Here is a 17,643-nt window from a genome sequence, read left to right on the forward strand (position 1 = left end):
GTGGTCGTTACTGCCACGTGGTTTCAAAGTTTTTTTTTGTTGTTGTTGTTTGCACGCATGTTTTTTTGCACCCACGTACGGGCACGCCTTAGGATGTTTACACACACACACCCCTACACAAATTTTTTTTTTTTTTTTTTTTTGGCAAGGAACGGGCACCCACGTACGGGCACGTCCTAGCTTATATATAGTACGGGCATGCCCTAGTATTACTAATATTCATTAATGATCTTTCAGACACTCTGGAAAGTCATCTTGGTCTCTTTGCTGATGACTCCACGGTCTGGTCTGTTGTAACATCCCTCGCTCTTCAGATAGACAGACAGCAGCCTCACCCCTCTCTAATGACCTTGATAGAATTATGATCTCATCAAACACTAGGAATATGTCTTTCAGTCTCAACAAATATCATACTCTCAATCTGTCTCTCCAAAAGGACCATCTCATCTAACAAACCCTCCCATTTACTTTTTTCACAATCATCTTGAAGAAGTTCAGTCACTCAAACCCTTCAGCCATTACTGGCAACTATGATTTTTCTTGAACAAACCACACTTTTAAGTTGGCCTCCAAAGCCAGTTACTGACTAGCCATCCTCCATTGTGCAAAGTCCTTCCTTGGCATACCTGAAATCCTATCCACTTATAAGGCTTTCACCGGCAGTTTGATAGAATACTGCTCTCTGCTCTGGGCTGAACCCTTGCTTCACGCTTTTGCTCAGACACACCCCCTGCTTCACACCTTGCTCCGATTGATGCCATGGAAACCAAGGCCATCAAGATCATTGGAATCTTCCACAATGAAGCTGAGTCTTTGGGCCTATCATTTTCACATCACAGATAGGTTGGTGATCTTTCTGGCTTCTACTGCCTCCCCTCTGGTCTTACGCCATCTGGTTTTCTGTGCCCTGTCTCCACTCACCACATCCCCTCCTCCCCTCCCATCCCCCAAGTATATACAGGGCTTCAGGTGAAACCCCTAAACTCCAGAATCACTGTTCACCTCCACCCATTCATTCCTATTTTTCCCCACTTGGGAAACCAACTTCCACATTTGTTTCAATCTCATTCTCCCCTCCATGGCTTCAAGACAGCTCTTCGCCGTCATCTTAGATCATCCCTCATCCAAAACCGTTTTAATCAGTAAACTGAACGAGATATCTTGCTGGTGGGGCAATGTGTAAAAACCAACTTTAGAGGCCATTTTTCCCCGCAAGCGGGGGTTGGCCTTTTTCGGGAACCGTGGTTGTTGTTGTTTTTCGGTCCCCTTTTTGAAGCAATGTTTTACAGCCGGATGCCCTTCCTGACGCCAACCCTTTTTGCCGCCTTTAACGACAAGCAGGGAATTACCAGTGAACTGGTACTCAATTAGCCGACCTCGGAAGGATGACAGGCTAAGTCAACCCCCCTGGCATTAATTCAGCGATCGACCGGGATTCGAACCCAGGATCCTAGGATCCTAAGCTGACACCATAGCCGCTAGCCCAACACCAGGGCAATGTGTGATAGACAATATCTGCTACCTCGCCACACTTGTATCTGTGGGGATTTCCAATTGCTTTTTTTTTTAAGTTGAGAGTTTTCACCAATCTTTATGTCCTCATCCCAGGACACAGCTGGACAGGAACGATATCGCACAATCACCACTGCATATTACCGTGGTGCGATGGGTTTCTTGCTGCTGTACGACATAACCAGTTCAGATTCATTCACTGCTGTACAAAACTGGTAAGCCTGTCTTCCTTTCCATTTGTTTGAAGCCAATAAATACATACAAGTATGCATTAGGAAAATTGCATAACCTAGTGAGTGAAATGCATCTACCTTTAATCACATCAGCAAATTGCCTGTGCTAGCACAGGATTCCAAATGGGATAGGGAGGGTGAAGCCAATAAAGCAAATGGCAAGCTTCTGTCATCGAGCTGGCAAGCCAGGAGCACTAATTCACATTTATTGCCACATCTGATGCAATTTAAATGCTCTAATGGCAGTGAGGTGCTCCGTTTGAAACTGATTGTTCCATATATGTAGCTTTTTGATGCCTAAAGTCCATAATACAAATTTGTATTGATGTCAAAGACAGTGGCCAATTGCAAATTAATAGTTGGCCTCATCTTCAATCAAGGGATGGAGTGCATATTGTATTATTTATTACTCTTCCTTTGTAGACCATGTGTGTTGTTCAACTTGTACTTCTAAATGTTTTGTTCATTTTCTAATGACATTGCTTTTCTTTCATCCATTCGTTTTTCAATAAATTGTGTGCAGTTGATATTATTGTATGGAGCGTTTATAATGTTCTGTAAAGGTTTTTGTAAGAATTAGGAAGCTATATAGTACATTATAGACAATTTGTCCCCCACACTTTCCCCAAAAAGCAGTTAAAGATTTTAAGCCAATTTTCATTTACTTGGTCTGCTTGTATTGATGCTCCCATCTGAGCACGCAACTTAAGTTGCTGCAATCTCAAATGAAAACCCCCTATCTTATACTCTGTCTTATATAATTATTGTATGATGTTCTTGTAATTCATGTAAAAGTAAACCGTGTATCCTAATGGTGCATGCAAGATGCTATATACGTACAAACTCCAACATGGGTCAAAGAGCATTTGTATTCGGGGAAATGTTACTTACAAACACTGATGTTGCGAGTACAACTGATATGGCAAAACCATTGGTGTATCACACAGTGGTCTATCTTGTTAAAATATACAATGCAGACGGATGACAAAAGTAATATGACAAGCACGGTCCATCACAGCATTGATAACCTCAATTTCTGTGGGGAAATAGATGGGGAATTCTGAAAACAAATTATACCAAACTGAAAAACACAAACTTTGATAAATGACTGTTGCTATCACTCGGTTTGCCAAGGAAAATATCTTTGAGAGTTTACGCAAGCCTTCAATTTACCAATCAGAAACTTCTTCATAACTGCATCATACATCTCTTGCAAGCTCTAACAATTCATTTCCCCATGGTAATACTTCTTTTTTCTGTTCAATGACATATTCTCAAACCTGCTTATCTGTCCGATTAGCTAAGAGTTCCTAAATTATTATGACTGCTAGGCCAGGATTTTAGCTTCAGCCTCCAATTGGTGCATCACCTCTTCTTCAGTAACGTACCATTATGACTTTGTAAGGCTGATTTTGAAACTGTGTGGCTCCAGGTTGGCAGGGCATTGCTCATACATTGTTAACGGCAGCGTTCTTAAATGAAGACCTGCGGTCTACATTTGAGTGTTTAAGGACCTCGGCTTGATTATGTGGTGGCCAGGAAGTACAAATGAATGCTTGGGACTCTGAGTTAACAGTCGGTAATCTGCTTGACAAGTGAGCCGATAAGTATGTGTGCTGCTTATTGAATTTTGATTTGGGACTTGAGTTTGGAAACGTTTGACTTTCATTATATCTTCAGGGCGACACAGATCAAGACCTACTCGTGGGACAATGCACAAGTTGTGTTAGTGGGGAACAAAATGGACTTGGATGAAGAAAGAATGGTGCCACGGGACCGAGGCTGCCATCTTGCTGCACAGCTAGGTACAATGAAACACCAACGAAAGTCTTTTGGCTCATGAGAAAGCTAAACTGACAAATATTACTGGGAAAAGATAGGTAGAAAAATTTGATTCAACTAGCCTGTTCATATATCACGTTATGGACGGATTCGGACGAAATTTGGTACAGGTAACGTGCAGGGCATTGGTACAGGTTGGGTGTTATTTGGTACTTTCATTATATCTTGATGAAATTTCATAACGTTATATTATATTTCATAACGTACATTATATTCAAAATAATAGGTTGGTGCAGGTTGGGTGTGAGACGTGACAAGGACAAATTTGTGAAATTTTGTGAAAATCTGGACCTGGATCTGGCTCGTAGAATTTTAAAGTGATTCTTCACCATTGAGTAATAGGGCTAAAAAAATGATATATAGCAGGATGAACGGCTGAAGTGATCGAATTCAAACTTGGTGCAGGTTTGTATAATGTTGTAAAGATTAAGTGATTAGATTTTGGGGTCATGGGTCAAGTCTGTAATAGGTTTATAACTTGAGAATGGCTGAAGTGATCTAATTCAAACTTGGCACAGGTATGTATAATGATGTAAAGGTTAAATGATTACAATTTGGGGTCAAGAGGTCAAAGGTCAAAGTGTGTAATAGGTCTATAACTTGAGAATGGCTCAAGGAATCTAAGTCAAACTTGGCACAGATATGTATAATGATGTAAAGATTAACTGATTAGATTTTGGGGGTCAAAGGCCAAAGGTCATGTCATGTCAGGTAAAAATGGGCTAACGTGGGCACAGCTGAATGGATTTAAATCAAACATGATACAAGTATTATAATAATGTAACAATGTGGGCGGAGGCATATCAGTCGACGTCATGACGTCGAAGAGTGCCGTTCTAGTTTATTTATTTAATTGATTCTTCACCAATGAGAGATGGGACCAAAAACGATATGCTGTATAGCACGGTCTTTCAAAAAGTTGTGGACAGAACCGGATGAAACTTGGTGGATGAGTTTGGTAGGGGATAAGAGCAAAAAAAAACAAAAAACATGGATATACATATATATATATATACTATATATATATATATATATATATATATATATATATATATATATATATATATATGTATATATATATATATATATATATATATATATATATATATATATATATATATATATGTATATATATATATATATATATATATATATATATATATATATATATATATATGTATATATATATATATGTATATATATATATATATATATATATATATATATATATATATATATTTAAATAAAAAATAAATAAATAAATATATGAATGAATGAATGATCGTTTTGAGGCCATTTTCCCCGCTAGAGCGGGGGTTCGCCTTGCGGGCCCCATGACAATCATGGTTCCCTGTTTGAGGCAATGTTTTTATGGCCGGATGCCCTTCCTGACGCCAACCCTTAGTCGCCTCTTACGATGCGCAGGGATACGGTGTACCTATTCTAAACCGGGGTACACACCGGGATCATTATGTTGAATTATACGAATAATTATATTATAAAGTCAAAAGTCAAACGAATAATAAAGTCAAACGAATTATATTATATCTATCTATATATATATATAATACATAATATAATACATGTTATGTTGAACATTTATTTTCTGCACATGGATTATTTTGTGTTATGTAATTGTGTTATGTTATGTTTTGTGTTATGTCAGTGTTGCATGCATCTTGTTTTTATTGTTTGATTGCTATGAATATTCCTTTTGTCTCTAAAATGGCATTCCAGCCACAAATGGTTCCTTCTTGAACGATGCTATCCATTCAATGCAAATAATTGTAAACGTGATTTTAGATTATTTTCTGTAAATTAAATGTTATTTTTGATGCTTACATTTTTTTAGGTTGACTTGATAAAACCTCTGCTTGCAAAGTATTAACATTGTTGCTCAAGCAGGCTTTGGATTCTTCGAGACAAGTGCCAAGGATAATGTGAATGTGATGGAGGCCTTTGAATGCCTTGTGAACCGCATCTGTGAAAGGATGAGTGAGAGTGAGGAAAGCAACAGCTGTGCCAGACCTTCGGGATCACAATGTGAAACACCTCAAAAGTTTGGTCAATATTGTGCTTGTTGAGTCCACTATTAGGGGTACATTGAAAGTTTTTTCACAAACAAAATTAACAAAAATACCGTATTTTTTGGCATACAAGTCGATATGGAGTATAAGTCGAATTGTCTAATTTCCCCATTTGTCTTTTTTTTTTTTTCTATACAGAATGGAGGCACGTGTAAGAGCCAACACATTAAACAAGAAAACATGCACAGACACATAAAACATGCAATGAAGGTGGCGGGAGACAAGAGGGGGAGAGAGGGAAGCACAACAATAGAAGAGAACAAGGACGTCGGTAGATCTGTGGAAGGGCTGGGGGAGGAGGGAGGGGTACACGGTACAAAGCAAAGGAACACTTCTAAGAATTTCAAGAAAGAAGTTGAGGATTTAAAGAGACGGATTTGGGGTGTTTTAACGGGGGTAGAAAAGATCAAGGTTTTGGATGGGGGAAGATAAGAGATGGTGGTGAACAGCTGTTTTAAAGACCTGGAGGGAGGAGAGGGATTGAAGAGAGTGAGGGAGTTTGTTCCATAAGCGGGAGAAAAGAGGAATGAAAGAGTGAAGGTGAACAGAGAGTCTTGATTTTGGCAATTTCACCAGAAGAGGGTTGCTGGCAGATCTTGTGCATCCTGCAGGAATATTTGGGGGACAGAGCACAGACAGAACAAGGGGAGCTAGGCCGGAGAGGAGTCGGTAGAAGACAGAAAGAGACAGCCTGTGGTGAGAGAGAGAAAGACCCTCAGATTCAGCTACGTCGCGGGTGATTCCAATGAATCTGAATGTTTTGGTTTCAACCTCGTGAAGCCGAGCTAGGTGTGAGGCAGGAGCACCGGCCCAGAGGGGAGAGCAGTATTCCATTGAGCTGCGGATGAAAGCTTTGTATGTGGTGATAGATATTCATATTGATTTTGACTTCATTGACTCTTCATTCATAGATAGGTCAATTTGGAGTCTTCTGCGAGGTATTATTTCCTCCCTGACACTGTCACACATCACTGCCTACAATACTTGCAGGGTCATGAATAGGAATGATCTGTTTTGTGTTTATTATCTGAACTACTTTGTGGGACGTCGACCTTTTGGATAATTAGGATGTAAATCGTTTTTCACATGTTTGTCATCATATTGAGATGACTAGTAAGGATGGATACATACGATTAGGATTGATAGGGTTGGATGAATTGTAATTGGTGAGTGCGTGCTCCTTATTGCTTGGATAATTTTTCATGCGTCAGTGAGCGGATTAACGTTTAATTGGCATCAAATTTCCACTCGGCAAACGTTCTGGGCAATTATTTCTGTAGTCTGTTTTAAATTAACAATTATACAATCTATACGATACGTGAGCCGTTTGTATGTGTGTCACCAATTTTCTCAGAGATGGCTTAATGGATCTTCGTCAAACTTTCAGAGGTTCACCAGTGAGTGCCTGGGAGTGTTTTAGGCCAATATATTTTAAACAATTTTGGAAAAGTTGTTTTTTTTGGATTTTTTTTTTTTTTTTTTTTTTTTTTTTTTGTATACAAGATCGAGGCTCGTGAAAGAGCGAACATTAATCACACAGAAAGACAAACCGACACATAAAACATATAACATCGGGAGCGGTAGACAAGATGGGGAGAGAGGGGGAAGGACACAAACACAACATTTGAGAGCAGGGACCGAGAGACATGGAGACATGGAGAGATCTGAGAGAGGGCGAGGGCTTTGGGGGGGGGGGGGGCATGGGAAGGGGGTGGTGGGAGAGGTATAAAACATATGGACACTGCCAGGACTTCCAGGAAAGAAGTTGGAATTTCAAACAAGGTGGATCTGGGGTGAATTAGCGGGGGTAGAAAAGATCAAGGTTTTGGATGGGGGAAGACAAGAGATGGTGGTGAACAGCTGTTTTAAAGACCTGGAGGGAGGAGTGGGATTGAAGGGAGTGAGGGAGTTTGTTCCAGAGGCGGGAGAAAAGAGGAATGAAAGAGTGAAGGTGAGCAGAGAGCCGAGATTTCGGCAGTTTAACCATCAGAGGGTTGCTGGCAGATCTTGTGCGACCTGTAGGAATATTTGGGGGACAGAGCACAGAGAGCTGGGGGTGCAAGGCCGGAGAGGAGTCGGTAGAAGACAGAAAGACCACCTACCTGCCTGCGGTGAGTGAGTGAAAGGCCCTCAGAGATAGCTTCATCGCGGGAGATTCCAATAATTCTGAAAGCTTTGGTTTCAACAGCGTGAAGCCGAGCTAGGTGTGAGGCAGGAGCACCGGTCCATAGGGGAGAACAGTATTCCATTGAGCTGCGGATGAAAGCCTTGTATGTGGTGAGGAGCTCAGGTGTGCCGAGGAAGGACTTCGCACGACGGAGGATGCCCAATCGGCGACTGGCTTTGGAGGCCAGCTTGGAAATGTGGTTTTCCCAAGAAAGATCATGGCAGATAGTGAGACCCAAAATCTTGAGCGACAGAACTTCTTGGAGAGGATTGTTGAGAAAGTAGATGGGAGGGTTGTCCAGTCGATCTTTTCGGAGAGACATAGTAAGAGTGTGAGATTTGTCAGGATTGAAAGACATGTTCCACTTGTTTGACCAGTCTGTGATTTTGTCCAGGTCTTCAGAGAGTGAGGAGGCAGCAGACTGCCGATCTGAGGGAAGAGGAATGGAGCGGCAGAGAGTGGAGTCATCAGCAAAGAGATAGAGAGGATTTTCGAGAGAGTCAGAGAGATCATTGATGAAGACCAGAAAAAGCACGGGGCCCAGAACACTGCCTTGGGGAACTCCAGCCTGAACAGGAAGAGGAGATGAGAGAAACCCATTCAGGGCCACACGTTGACGACGACTAGAGAGGAAGTCTGCCAGCCATGCGTGGAGATTTCCATGGATACCAAAGGAGGAGAGTTTGGTGAGCAGAGCGGGGTGCCAGACCGTGTCGAAGGCACGTGATATGTCGAGGGAGACAGCTCTAATTTCCTGTTTGGCATTGAGGACCTCCATCCATTGTTGAGACAGCAGAAGCAGCATGTCCAGAGTAGAGTGACCTGGTCTGAAACCAAATTGATGATCAGAGATCAAGCCATTGGAGAAGAGGAAAGATTTCATATCCGAAGCAATGATGGATTCCATGACTTTGCTGATAATTGGGAGAAGGCTGATTGGTCTGTAGTTGCTAGGATCTGTTTTTGCACCTTTTTTGTGCAAAGCGGTGATGTTGGCTGATTTCCAAGCAGATGGCAGTTGACCTTGAGCAAAAGAGAGGGTGAAGAGAACAGAGAGAGGGTGAAATAGAGCAGCAGAGCAGGATTTTAGGACCCGTGGGCTGATGCCGTCGGGTCCAGTTGCAGAATCAGAGTCGAGGGTTGACAGAAACTTTTCCACCTTGTCAGGAGGAAAGGACACGGAGTCCAGGAGCAGCAGGGTACGACTGGGTATGGTGGGTACAGAGAGGGATGGGTTTGGGACACAAGATTTAGAGGCAAACACAGAGTTGAGGCATTCAGCTTTTTCACGTGCGGAGTCAGCTGTGTAGCCATTTGAGGTAAGGGAGGGGATGGAGGGGGAACAAACACCAGAAACGGATTTGACCAGACGCCACCAGGATTTGGAAGAGGGAGACAGATAAGAGAGTTCGGTCTTGAGAACGGAGAGATATTGTTTCCTGGCTCTCCCGAGGGTGGACACACACTTGTTTCGGGTTTTGTGAAAGGAAATGAGATTTCCTTCCGTTGGATTTGCTTTCCAGGAGACGAAGGCAAGTTGCTTCTGGGCAACAGCATCACCACAAGATTCCGTGTACCATGGACGGGAGGAAGGGTATGACAACTGAAGACGAGATGGGATAAATCTGTGCATGAGAGAGAGCAATTTACTTTGGAAGAATTCCCAGGATGAGTTGATGTCAGAGGTGGTAGAGATGGGAGACCAGTCCAGATGATTGATGGCTGCTTGAAGACCGTGCCAGTTGGCCTGAGTGAAATGCCAGACTCGTCGACGCTGAGCAGGCTCCCTGAGGATGGTCAGAGAGATGTCCACTTTAACAAGGACATGATCAGATGATCCGATCGGAGCAGAAGAAGAGCAGCAGACATTTTCAGGGAAGTTAGTCATAACCAAGTCCAGAAGAGAAGATGTTCCATTGACTGAGATCCGGGTCGGGAAATTGACAGATTGTGTCAGTCCCAGTGAGTCGCAGAAGTCCTTTGCTGAGGAGCCATGGCTGGTGAGAGAGGTACCCACACCCAGCCAACTGGCATGATGACAGTTGAAATCACCACATATGAGGAAGAGAGAGTTGGGATGAGTAGATAGAAGTTGGTCCATATCATCAGACAGCGAGATGTAGATGGAGTCATCACTGTTTGGTGGACGGTACAACACACATATGAACAAGAGGTGGGAGCGAAGGGGAAGCCGTAGCCAGAGGTATTCCTGGGGGTGAGGTGGAGAGAGTGCAGTGCAGGGCGAGTGAGGAAGAGAGTTTTTGATAAAGATAGCAACCCCGCCTCCAGGACGAGGCTCAGGTCTATCATACCGGAGGAGGGAGTAGCCCGGAAGAGATACTATGGAATCAGAGACATCATAAAGGAGGAAAGTTTCTGTTAAGCAGATCACGTCTGGTTTGACAGAAGCAACCTGTATGGAGAGATCAGTTAAGTTTGAACGAAGGCCCCGGATGTTTGAGGTCCATACCGTTAATGAAGAGGAAGGGGGAGCATCAGATACAGAACAGGGGGGAGGAGGGGTAGGGTAAGATGTGGAAGAGGTGGAAGAGGTAGGGAGAGCTGTTGAAGGTGTGTCAGAGATTACAGAATAGCTCGGAGAAAGGGAAGGATGGGGCGGACAAAAGGTTTGATGGTGATTGGGTGAGCCACAATGAGGTGTTATTTGAGGAGGGGGAAGAGCGAGGCAGAAGGTTGGGGGAGATGGAGGTGAGAGTTTGAAGGGGGAAGAAGCGGGGGAGGACGCTTTGAGGAGGGGGAGTGAGAGGGGGGAAATTGAGAAGCAATGAGGGTGGGGAGATTTGAAGGGGAGGGGTGAGGGGGGAGTTTGGGAGGGAAGGGACAAGGGGAGGGATTTGAAAGGAATGGGATATGGGGGAGATTTGGAGGGGAGGGGTGAGGCAGGAGTCTAGGAGGGGAGGGGCGAGGGGGCGTCTTGGCGGGGAGGGGTGAGGGGGTAGTTTAGGAGGGAGGGGGCAAGGGGGGAGATTTGAAAGGGATGGGTGATGGGGAAGATTTGGAGGGGAGGGGTGATGGGGAAGATTTGGAGGGGAGGGGTTATGGGGAAGATTTGGAGGGGAGGGGTGAGATTGGATTTTTGAAAGTGTACGATTTATGGGAAACGAACATTTATTGCAAAATGAGTTTCTTGTGACCTTCGAGTTAAAAATACGTTTAAGGACGCTGGATGGAGGATGGAGTGCAGGAGAGTTTAGGGAATGTAGAAAAAAGGCACTATAGGAGATGGATATTTTTTTTGGGATGAATTGATTTGGTGAGCAAGTCGAAAGCAGCCTTTTAAAGAAGAAGAAGAAAAAGGTGTTATAAAATATGACGGAATACATAACTTGAGGGGAAAGTGTAAACATTGAAGGTTAATGAGTGAAAACTATCTGGGGAAATGGGGGAGAAACACGTGGTCGAAGAACGAACAAGAATGAATAAACGAATGAGAACAGAGAAGGAAATGTTTTTTTTTTTTTTTTTTGAGTTGAGATTTACACAAGGAAGTAGGCTATGGGTGAAAAGACTGGGAATACAGAGAACGAAAGTTATTGGATCACAAACGACGGACCACTGAGAGAAAAACAAAGCCTCAAGGTTGTACAGTGCACACTGTACAAGGCCTCAAGACACGACACGAATTAACACGATTTTCAATACAGGTATGAAAGATTTGCACCGAAAAATCTTCGTCGGGACACAATATACGTACAACACCATAAATAAATACAGTTTTAACGAAAATACAAATGGGAACAATTACTTAACTTCGATTTCAAATCGTTCGCGACGCGGCAAAGGCCTTGCTCGCGACACGGCAAACAGACGATCAATTTATGAAAGATAAACACCGAGAAACAACCAAAGTTGCACACAATAACTTCACACACCGAAAGATAAATACAGTTTCGACAAAATACAATTGTGAACAGACTTAACTTCGGAAAACGTGGAGACCATGTGGAGCTTCGAAAATCCCCCCCACCGTCTCCGAGATCTCGCGAGATCGCGAGCTTTGGACTTGATTGTGCTCTTCACAACTTTTCTGAGACTTGTGGTCTTCTTCACTTTAGCACTCTTCTCCTTGTGCAGTTTGAACGAGCCGGCAGCGCCCGTTCCCCTGGTCTGCACAAGCTTTCCACTTGCAAGGAGCCTCTTCACAGCCGTGTTGACACGAACGGAATTCCGATGGATTAAAAAAAAATTGCTCTTTAGTGCATAAGCCTAAGCTGTATAGTGCCTATTGTAGCTATATCAAAGGGTAATATTCAATTATCCCTGATTAGTGTGTGTTTGTGTTATTATAATACAGGCAGGAGTACGCCGGGCAGGAGGGCGGAGGGGTGGGGGGGGGGGGGGGAGGTGGGGTAGGGTGGGGGGGAGGGGGAAGAGGCAAGAGAGGGAGGGGTGAGGAAGGGTGTTCATAACCTTTTCGTTGAATATATGCAGGTGAATGTGCCGTTAATAAATTATCTGAGTTAAGTGTAATGCGGATCAGGAAGAAGAAGCCTTACTACCAACTTTGTACACTTCCGGAATTGTTTGACTTATTTGTTCAAATGTTTGGTGATTTTTTGTATTCATTTATTTATGCAAATGTGTACTTGTATATAACTGTCATTAATTTTTAAAAGGCTTAGGCACTAATGAGCGATTTTTTTTTTAATCCAAAAAAACCTTTTTTAATTTATTTCAGAATTGTTTTTTTTTTCCCCCTTAAAACACTCCCAGGCACTCACTGATGAACCTCTGAAAGTTTGACGAAGATCCGTTCAGCCATCTCTGAGAAAAATGGCGACAGACACATAGACACACACAGACACACCAACAGCTCTCTTATATAGTAGACGAGCTGAATGCACCCGGCGTTGCCCGGGTTCTTTTTCAATGAATTTAATCTTCTGTACATCGGTCTTACTACTATAATTCAGCTTTTACTCGCGGCCGTGGAAGATTGACTACTATAATTCAGCTCAGCATTTAATTGCGAAATGGGCCCAGCCCGGCCGAAGCGGCCTCGACCGGCCTCGCCACCTCACCTATAACCTTCCCGGGGCCAGTCCCGACATTTTTAGTTCTTTTGGAAGAATTTGCTACTATAATTCAGCTTTTACTCGCGGCCGTAGACGATTGACTACTATAATTCAGCTTTTACTCGCGGCCGTAGAAGATTGACTACTATAATTCAGCTCAGCTTTTAATTGCGAAATGGGCCCAGCCTGGCCGAGGTGGGCCTCGGCACCTAGCCTATCACCTTCCCGGGGCCCGTCCCGACATTTTTTGTTTTAGAGGTTTCCTCCTATCTTTCACCGTTCAGGAGATTAGCGCGCGCAGACAAACAAACAAACAAAAACTCTTTTTATATATATATATATATATATATATATATACAGTATATATATATATATATATATATATATATATATATAAGATTAAAGATTAAATATAAATTTTCTTAAGTAGGTGTAGGGAAGTGTTTTAGGTATACCCACAAAAAAATTGTATATCTTTTGTCAAAAATATAATATCCAAAACTATCAAAGTATATCAAAAAATTTGTAAAAACATTTTGCAAAAAACGACATTTGTGCAATTCAATGTCTTAAACCACAGATAAGTTGATTCTGAGTTCAGGTCAAGGCCCGGACTTCCGATAAAGAAAGTATTGACTTGTATGCCGAAAAATACAGTACATAACTTAGATAGATAAATTTTAAAAAGAAAATAAAGTGCAAATTAAATTAAATGTCATTGTATGCTGATATCTTTGATGTGTGAATGAACTTCTGTTAATCTGTTATTTATTGCTGACACTTATTCACCTGTTACTCTCTGTTACATGATCGGTACAACAACCTCTCAACTCTATTGTCTTGCTATTCGATGAGGCTTGACCCGTGCTTGAAAAATGATGGTGGTTGTACGTGACCATGTACAGATCTTTCACAACTAGGGTGTCATCTGCCCTATCAAATATTTCTGGCCACAACTGTATTCCCTTCATGGATATTAGAGTATTACTCTATTGCAACAATTATGGGCATGGCAATAAGTAAAAATGCAGAATGCCCTTCAGTAAATGTTTTTATGTACTGGACACTATGAAAAATGGTGTCCACCATCATGCTCGCTTAAACATACCAACTCACCATCTGCAAAACTTCAAGTATTGTGGGAAATAGCTTGAAGTGTGATAAATAAATTATTAGACAACTATTTCAGGAGGAGGATGATCTTTTGGGTGAGTGTTTACTTTATGCTTCACTCCACTTGTCGTAAAGACTCCATTTCCATGGCTGCTCAGATACACAAGTCTAAAGTGAATCGTCATCATCCACATTTAATACTGACCCAAATCCAGAAATGCAACACAAGACTATCGGCTGACCCTCAATTTTTGTATTACACTTGTACTTTTACATGCCCGACTGAAGAGTATTTGATCATGCTCTCTGGTCCTGCATATAAAAACATTGCATATGATCATGATGTAATGGTTAGGACATCTATTCTTGAGTCTGGGAGATCAGCGGTCGAGTCTTACCAAATACTTTAAAATGGTACGTGCTGCTTCCTTGCTTGATGCTCAATTAAAAAAAAAAAATAGGACCACAGGTCCTGAAGCTCACCTGGATCAGGAGCAACTCACTCCCCCCCCCCCCCCCCACACCCACAAACCCCCAAGACCATGATATTGTTACGGTTTTTAGAACCTTCACTTTATCAAATTTAGTATTAAAATCCCTAATAACCCCCCGTGTACATTTCCCCCTTAATTGGCTGTTAATTGTTTGCACCTTAGTTAGTCCATCGCATCACGTAGCAAATAATAGGCTTCCCTCAATAGTTATCTCATTATTATATGTCTCAGGTAAGGCTGTGTCTCCACTAGTTGACCTTGCGCTGCACCAAATGAAATAAGATAGATCCCCTTTTCAAATTCCCCAAAGCCTCCATTTCCAACTGCATTTGCCTCCATTACGGCGTGGTCAGCTCGAAGAAGAAGGGCGTGGCCCGCCCCTCGTCATCATGGGCGGAGCCAGGAAGAGCCCATGCCCACCAATCGGCACTGCGGAGAGCGACCCAGTAGGCGTGCCCTCTTAACCCGCGGCTTGATCTCGGGGAAAAGCAATAAAAGGGTGGCGGAGGGACTGCTTAGAGAGATGAGTGAGGGAGGACACACTGAGAAGTTCTGTGAAGGGAGGGCCATTTTTCATTTGTGGCATCTTGTGGCATTTTTCCGATTCCGGAACCATCAAGGAGGTGCGGCGAGAAGGAGAGACCTGCTGTTTCAAACAAGCTCCTGCCGCGCGCAGCTTGGATGCTCTGCCGCAAAGCAACGCCGCCGTGTGAACCAGATTACTGAGAGTCGGCGGCCGCTCACCTCCAGCCTTGCCGTTTGCACGGACCGGAACCGCATCCTTCCAGCCCTGTGGTCCCACCTTCTCATCCTTCCAGCCATCCACCCCTGCTATACTATCCATTCGTGTACATGAGTTTGTCTTGTTTGTTCTGTCCTGGGTATAAGTTAAGCTGTATAAGTAAGAATTGCCCTGTGTATCTGCTTTTTCATTTTCCCTGTAAATTACTTTTATCTCTTTTCTTCTTTGGGTTTGTGTAAATAATAATAAATATCTGTTCCTCCATTCTTTGATTTCTTCTTTCTCATCCGATCGCTTTAGAGATTTCCCAATTGAGTTCCTGTGGTGCGAATTGAGTTCCATCTTGTCCGTGGTTTCGAGCGGAGTTACCCACCTGCCTTGTGGAGGGATTGGCGGAGGTGTACGGGAATCCCTTGACCAATCACTTCGGCCAATCCCACCCCACGGGGGAGCGGGGTAGCTTCAGGATCGGAGACGGCCAGTGCAAATAGAAGGGGGATTAACCCCCCCACCCCTTGCTAAGGGGAGCGCCGTCCCCGTTTCCGTAACAATATTTTAAATCGCGTGAACAAACTATGGGTGATGAAGTATGGCGGTACATCATGGGCGATGAAGGTTGTGGCCAAGTTACATCAAAATTGTGTGTGTAGTTTCGGGGGAGAGCGCAAATACTTAAGTGAGGGGGTCAAACCACCCCCTCCCCACCATCCCATAAACCCCCTTAATGAGAGCAGATTTTGATGCAGCGAGTATACCTTTGTTCGGCATCAGATATGAAGCTTGTGGCCAAGTTTAATCAAAATCGTGTGTGTAGTTTTGGAGAAGAGAGCAAATACCTATTTTGGGGGGTCAACCCTCTCCCCCATAGACCCCCTTTTTGAGCGCAGATTTGATGCGGTCAATGCACCTTCATTAGACTTTTATCTAATGTTTAGCTTGTGGCCAAGTTTAATCAAAATCGCGTGTTTAGTTCGGGGAAGAGTAAATAGCTATTTTTTTTTTGGGGGGGGGGAGGTGGGGGGGGGGGGTCAACGCTCTCCCCCATAGTCAACCCTTCCCCCAAAACCCCCTTTTTGAGCGCGGATTTTGATGCGGTCAATACACTTTCACCGGACTAAAGTCCAGTTGAGCTAAAAACGAGAGTACTGACAAACCACCAGTGCCGGATTAACCATTAGGCAGACAAGGCATGTGCCTTAGAGCCAGCCAAAAATTCGGGCCACAAAAATGGACAAGCAGTTTTGGTCAATTTTTATTATTTTAAACAAATTATTTCTAATTTCTGTCCCTGCCAGGGTAATATATGTATCTCACCAATTGCTCAGGAGAACGCTCATTTTCGCAGCTAAAGAGAATCAAAGATGTGAAGCGTTCTACCATGCATCAACAGCGTCTTGGTGCGTTGGCCCTTTTGTGCATTGAAAGTGATTTGCTCCGAGAACTGGACTTCAGTTCCGTAATTGAAGAGTTTGCAGTTGTAAACGCGCGCAAGGTTACAATCTAAGGTCTAGTAAACTGTAAAGCAAAGTGCCAAATCTGTGCGTGTTTTGTCATGCATATATTCATGCACTGCAAATTGTATAGACTAAACTAGTTTGAAAGTAGTTTCTTTTCACATTAAATATTTGTCTTTTTTTGTATTAAATATTTTGTTCATGAATTAGTTCATCTTTTGTCTGGGGTCCATTTCCATGAGCCCGAGATCTAATTTAATTGTTCAGGCCGTTCTCTAAAATTTCAAAATGTGCCTTAGGGCCAGCCGAGGCTTAATCCGGCACTGCAAACCACCATAGGTTGGCAACCATTGCACCGGCTCCACAACTACACATGATCATAAACTCCAATTGTGCACACAAGCTATTTCAAGTTATCCATGATAGTCGTGTAGATATACACAGACACCTGACCACCAAGCAATACATGGGGGCAGTCGCATACAATGGCGGACTATGCAAGGTGTACCGGTGTACGCACTTATGCCAGATGTAATACACCGCACTCATAGTCGCCTTTAAATTAAAAAGAAACCCGTGAACCAGGCCACACATTGGAGCGATTAGTCTGAAACCTCAGGTTTGCCGATCATGATCGAGTGTGTTGTCTCGGATATTACTACCGATACCTACTTGCACCTAATTGCTGCTCCGTGATTGGCACCGAGAATCTGACAATTTTCTCGAGAGAATTCCCGTCGATCAAGAAAGTATGTGACGTCACATGTGTTTTCACGATATCCACATGGAGTTTGGACATTTCACTCACCCTTTTAGACAGGTCGGCAGATTTATTAGGAGACTTTTCAGCTCAAACGCATAAGAAGCAGATTTGGGAAACTTTGAAAAACAATTCGAAATACTGGGATGTAAACGATTCGGAAAATGGCGATCGTCGTTTGAACATCTCGTGAAAAACGCTGA

The 17,643-nt window shown here is 43.0% G+C and overlaps 1 protein-coding gene across 2 annotated transcripts in view; it reads left to right on the top strand.

Moving 5' to 3' along the window:
• LOC137428546 (ras-related protein Rab-3B) overlaps nt 1–5,796 on the top strand; it is a 54,027-nt gene extending 48,231 nt beyond the window's left edge. For both annotated transcript variants that reach the window (XM_068118459.2, XM_068118465.2), the window contains exons 3-5: nt 1,609–1,727; nt 3,426–3,550; nt 5,493–5,796. In XM_068118459.2, coding sequence (XP_067974560.2) covers nt 1,609–1,727; nt 3,426–3,550; nt 5,493–5,671 — 423 coding nt within the window. In that variant the 3' untranslated portion in view covers nt 5,672–5,796. The remainder of the gene's footprint in view (nt 1–1,608; nt 1,728–3,425; nt 3,551–5,492) is intronic.
• Nucleotides 5,797–17,643: the final 11,847 nt, after the last annotated feature.

This window comes from Myxine glutinosa, chromosome 1 (assembly GCF_964187855.1).
Source record: "Myxine glutinosa chromosome 1, kmMyxGlut1.1, whole genome shotgun sequence".
Lineage (NCBI taxonomy): Eukaryota > Metazoa > Chordata > Myxini > Myxiniformes > Myxinidae > Myxine > Myxine glutinosa.